This window comes from Phragmites australis, chromosome 6, assembly GCF_958298935.1.
Source record: "Phragmites australis chromosome 6, lpPhrAust1.1, whole genome shotgun sequence".
Classification (NCBI taxonomy): Eukaryota; Viridiplantae; Streptophyta; class Magnoliopsida; order Poales; family Poaceae; genus Phragmites; species Phragmites australis.
The window spans coordinates 12,370,903-12,376,197 of NC_084926.1; the positions used below are offsets into that span (position 1 = coordinate 12,370,903).

Genomic DNA, 5,295 nt, shown 5'->3' on the forward strand with positions numbered 1-5,295 from the left:
TACTACCCGTTTCATGACGCTGAGTGACTCACTTCCTTTTCTTCTAATTTCAAAGTTGACCTCTTAATTGCTAAGTTCTGTAATTTTAATTTCTCTATATGTGTATACGCGTGTATCGCTGCATCAGCGTTTAAAAAAAAAATGGCTTATCGGCATATCAAGTATCCGGGCAACATAGTTTAGCAGAGATTCAATCAAGTGTATATAGAGGCGATGCTGTTAGCATGCTTCGGATCCCAGTCAAATGTATGGAGTCATATTCCACAGATTTAGGCAATCTATGCAACATTTATCATCGCGCAACGCGCAAACACAGGAAAATTCAGAGGGGAAAACGAGGCAGGACAGAAGACCATTATCACGGAGGAAAAAAAAACTGTACGCAAGCTGATCTTTTCCTAGCTTTGCTTCAGCTCTCTCTCCACAGCCACCCTCTCATCATGTATGTACATAGGTGATGTAGCTACCGCCACATTTCTTACATGGTGACATGTATCATCTCGTCCTCTTTTCTGCAAGAGTTTTTAGACACACTTGTCTCTCCTTTTCATGCGTCTCTCTGTCGGTGCTCCTCCCTGCCTCTACAGCAATATGGCAACAACATAATGGAATAAGCCCATCATACTGCTGCCGGCGGCGTAACGGCGGCGACCACCTCGCGCAGGGCCCGAGCCACGTCGCCGTAGCACACCTTCACGACGGAGACGCTCCGGCTCGCCACGGCGTCACCCAGCTGCATGCATTTGCCCAAGACAGATTTCAGTGTCAAATCAAACATCAAAGGCATCCACAAACTCAACTAGCTGAGCTGGTCTCTCTTGTGTCATTATCCAACTAGTTTATTGTGTTGTATACATCACAAGGACCAAAACTAGTATCAAACTTGGTATTTTTCCAACTTTGACCGCGACTAGTTACGCACTAACTGCATGTAACCCAGTTCCCAGTTGACCCTCAATCCATTTGGAAATACTAGTCACGAACCATAGCAGCTTGCTTCATGGGGCAGAAGCAAATTTTTTAGAAGCTCTGCCCCATTTTTTAACTAATGAGACTGTTCAAATTTTTACATCCCAGATGATACTCACTCCAGTTACCAGTGCACAGGCCTTCATTGTAAACTAGAACTGAAGCCGAACATTGTCAGACTGAAACAGTATAACCAGCATCAGCAACATTACTACAATCATTACATATGAGATAGCATGGGGGCAGAAGCATCGATTTGTAATCTGTATAAATCTAGATGATCTAACTGGTCTTTCTTGACCTGATGATGGTAGAAAATGAGGTGAGAAACTTCTCAACTCAAAGCAATTTGAGGTAGAATAAGCTTCTTACGGATACTGTTTGTCAGAGAATTCAGGGACAGCATTCACATTAAGATATTGCAGAGTTATCCTTTCTTCCTCAAAAAAAAAAAAAAGGATAACTAAATACTACCAACTAGCAGACTGAATGGTATGTAGTACATGATATTAAGGTAATTCTAAACAATCAACCATTGCTAACTGAGCACGCTATGTGCATGATAAAAACTGTTATAGCTTTCTGTTACTAAAATCGACTGGTAAGTGGGTCCGGTGGGGTTTTTTAATTGTTAAATTTTTTGCAAAACAGAATTTGCCATGGACGGACTACCTGGTAAATTTATCATGCTGACTTCCAATCAACAAAGGCATGTTCTAAAAAAAGGCTACCATAGATCAAAGACGGAAGAAGGCAGCGATCAGATCACCTCATCCATGAAGTAGAAGAACTCGTTGGAGAGAAGGGTGAGCGCCTTCCTGTGCTCCTCGCCTTCGCTGCGGGAGATCACACGGCTCAGGTCAATGTACAGGAAGGTGGCCTTGAGCTGGAGGTCCCTCCTGTTCAAATCCCACAGGTCATCGTCCAGATCAGTCACGAGATCCTCCTCCATAGACAGAAGCTCAACGGCGCAGCTCTTGATCCGGCAAACGCACCCCTTCAGCTCCATCCCCTGATCCATTGATGTTCCTGTGCAGTACCCTCTGCCCTACCTGCAGTTGCAGATGACAAAAGATCAGAGCCAATGTTGTGGACGTATTTATGGAAAGGCGAAAAGAGAAACTGATTCTTGGAGCATGTCTAGAAGCAACAGATGCCAGCATGTGCATCACAGGGAAGGCCCCGTGTACTGCAGCAAGGGGTAAAGTGGCCACTGCAGAAGATTACAAGGTTGGTAATGCATGAGACCTTTCTGAATGTTGTTGGGATTATTATATTACAGAAGAAGACAGGGAAATAGGAGAAAAGGGAAGCCAAATTTGGCCACCTTGCCTCTCCTTGGATATCCAGCGAGGTAGGCAGCAGAAGAAGGTACCAGGAATTGCTCACGAGGGAATTAATGAGCTAGTTACAACTAAATACCATTACAACCATAGGAAATGGTCAGAAACTTCGGAGCAGCAGAAGGGGAACATCTTGACCCCCAAAATTACACTATAGAAAGAAACAAATGCAAGACGCTTTTATTCAGGGTAAAAAGGTGAACGAAAAAATATGTGATACTACAAGGCAAACCACAATATGCAATGGAATATCGAACTTGTTTTGGACGGTATTTTAGAAATAACATTTTAGAAACTACATGGCTTCCATAACAAGTTTTCTTAGTTGCTGATCTACCATGAAACAATCGATTTAACCATCCGCAGTTGTCTATGTACTTCTCACATGGTTGTTACTTTTTAAGAGTGGATGATAATCAGATCTACAGATCAAAGTTCCTAATTTAGCAACTAAAAATGCGCCTCAAATTTGTAGTTTTTCTATTATTTCATTTATTTTTCAACTCTTGGTGAATTTGTATTCAAATATCCTTCACCAATTCTTAACCGTTGACCGAATATTAAATGATAAGTGGGAAGGCATATTTTTATGACCTTCCCATCAGAATGACAATTTCTCGCCTGCTTTAATTGCAAACATTGTTTTTATCGGATAACTGAGCATACGTGAAAAGCAAAAGAACTTTTGAACTCATAGCAGTAGATACTGATAGTATCATTTTCCTTTTAGAAAAAAGGTAGTACATGCTATGAAGTATGAACATACAGGCCAAAAAACTATTTTCATCTATTTGCCTCAACAAATGAACTAAAACCAAACATCTCACTGGAAAGAGGTTGAAACTCGAGAGTGAATATCCATAACGAATTGATGTAAAGCAGTGAATCAGCAAACATAATTAGAATTCAACAATGTCAATAGGAACGGCCACACAAAGTTAACAGCAGTATTAAGGAAGTGGAAGCAGGGCTAACACAGTAGCACAGTAGAGAGGTAGATATTCCCTCCCTCAGCTTGTAGTGACAAAGAAATTCAATGAGCAAATGAAGCAATTTTAAGAGCATTCGATATTGGCAAACCAAATTCGAACCTAGTTTCATTTGGTATTCAATGATCAGATTAAGCCTGCCTACAAACTCAACATACAATCTTTTTTTTTTTTTACGTCAGTTATCGTCAGCCCTATCCTATTCCCTCATATAAACGTCTTGATTCAGCTGAACCCTTTAACTGAAGAAAATCGACTAATTACTCTTTCAAATTGCTACCACCTTTATCGGTAAACAAAACCTGATGAGCAAGAGGGATGCTCCTACAGACGGCAACGACAGAACAAAAGGTTGCAGGATTACGAATGCGAGAAGCAAAGACACACATTGCCAAATAAACAAGAGTGCATTTCTTTTAGGGCAATTCTTTATATGCCACTGGTAAAACTCACAAATCCCTGATATACCATCATGTATCTATGATGCGTGGAACCACTTTAGTCTGACATATCAATGATTTAAGTTTAGGTAGTGACATATGAGGAATATACCCTCCTTTCTTTCTTTCTTTTACCCCCTTGCGACTCAAACCAAAGCGAGACTGACTGAAGATCACTCAATGGAGATGGAGTCAGCTTCTTCCGGATCATGACAAGAGAAACAAACAAGTTACATTGGAAGCGAAACAACCATAGATTCCACTCAACGCTGTTAATTAGTTCGGTAATTCCGCACCACCTACCACAAATCGAATCGAATCAGGTTGTTTTTTCAATTCCCCTGCCGCCTGCTCCTCTTCTCCTTCCCGAGTAGGAATCAAGAAACAGGGTGAGGACGCTAGAAATACGCCCGGACCCCATACGAAAATCTTTTGCAGGTGGATAGAAATTCAAAAGAAAAGGAGGAAAATTCAGTGAAGAGGCCATAAGGTGAGGGGAGGACGCTAGCTGTCGCTGTTGAGAAAAGATGCGGCAAAAAAAACCACATTTTTTACCTCCTTTCTTGGGCTTAAAACTTAAAGAAGCTTGCGCGTGTGATCAAGGCTAAATGGGGAAAGGGATCGACTATTGAAGTTCCTCCTGCTGTTTTCTCACCTCTCTACGGCTCTACCACCATACTTCTCCTTCGCTGTTCTCTTTCAAGCATCTTGGTTTCTTGTAATAGTAATTGATTAAAGCAGTTGCTATTAACCTAAACACGAAATTAGCACAGGAAACAAGCGAGAAAGGGAGATGGGGCATGTGCTGGTATGGTAGCTTACCTCCACGGTGTCGGTGAAGGAGGAGGGTTTTTGCGCTCGCCTAGCCGAGAACACCGACCCCGATACGCCTGCCGAGGCGACGATGGGTGTACGCCAGTACGAATACGGTAAGATCGTCAGGGTAATCTGAGAGTTTGCGGGCTTTTGTGTGCGTTGTCACTGCGGTGGGTACGCCGGCCGCCTTTGGTAGTTTGACACCCAAATCCTGGGGCCCTGGCCGGAAGATCGCACGGAATGGATCAGCGCTCGCGCTCCAGATCGCTCGATCGGCCGACGCAGCCGAAGAAGCCGTCACGCTCGTTTCTCCCTGCACGGCCGCACCGAGACCTCGTCCCGACGCGCGCGGTCGAGCCCTCGCGTGGTCGCATTGCCGACTAGAATGAGACCGTGTGACCGTGAGACAACACATTTTGAATAGTAAGCTTTTGACGGGAGAAAGACTTCAGCTTTTAAGAAAGCTAAACCAAAGTGTCCAGATACATAGATATCCAAAACAACAAAAAAGGTTGGGGATGCCAGCTCTCCAGAGCAAGGTCATGCCAGTAACATACAGTTTACAAAACCAAAAAAAGAAGAAAAAAACATCATCGCTAAAGCATTACACAGGATCACGAGGCATCAAAGCTCGTAGACATCAGTGAATAGGCCTCCAACAGGAGTAAAGCCCCAGATCCACTCCCTGAGCTTCAAAACGGCGCTATCCACCTTGAGTTTGTCATCTGCTCGGAGAAA

The 5,295-nt window shown here is 43.1% G+C and overlaps 1 protein-coding gene across 3 annotated transcripts; it reads right to left on the minus strand.

Moving 5' to 3' along the window:
* Nucleotides 1-224: 224 nt before the first annotated feature.
* On the minus strand, nt 225-4,967 carry LOC133921719 (uncharacterized). Of its 3 annotated transcripts, XM_062366712.1 has the most exons (4): nt 4,564-4,967; nt 4,397-4,493; nt 1,739-2,021; nt 225-733 (listed from the first exon to the last, which is right to left on the minus strand). In XM_062366712.1, exons 3-4 carry the CDS (start codon nt 1,988-1,990, stop codon nt 620-622), a joined length of 366 nt encoding a protein of 121 aa, XP_062222696.1. In that variant the 5' UTR covers nt 1,991-2,021; nt 4,397-4,493; nt 4,564-4,967; the 3' UTR covers nt 225-619. The 3 variants fall into 3 exon arrangements, with proteins under 3 accessions (XP_062222696.1, XP_062222695.1, XP_062222697.1); XM_062366711.1 differs by lacking the exon at nt 4,397-4,493 and having other exon boundaries at nt 4,564-4,963; XM_062366713.1 differs by lacking the exon at nt 4,564-4,967 and having other exon boundaries at nt 4,297-4,420.
* Between the last annotated feature and the right edge of the window lie 328 nt (nt 4,968-5,295).

Coding starts and splice junctions, on each gene's coding strand:
- LOC133921719 (XM_062366712.1), bottom strand. CDS start 1,990: ATGGATCAGGGGATGGAGCTGAAGGGGTGCGTTTGCCGGATCAAGAGC. Junction 734..1,738: donor TCTTCTACTTCATGGATGAG/GTGATCTGATCG, acceptor AAATGCATGCAG/CTGGGTGACGCCGTGGCGAG.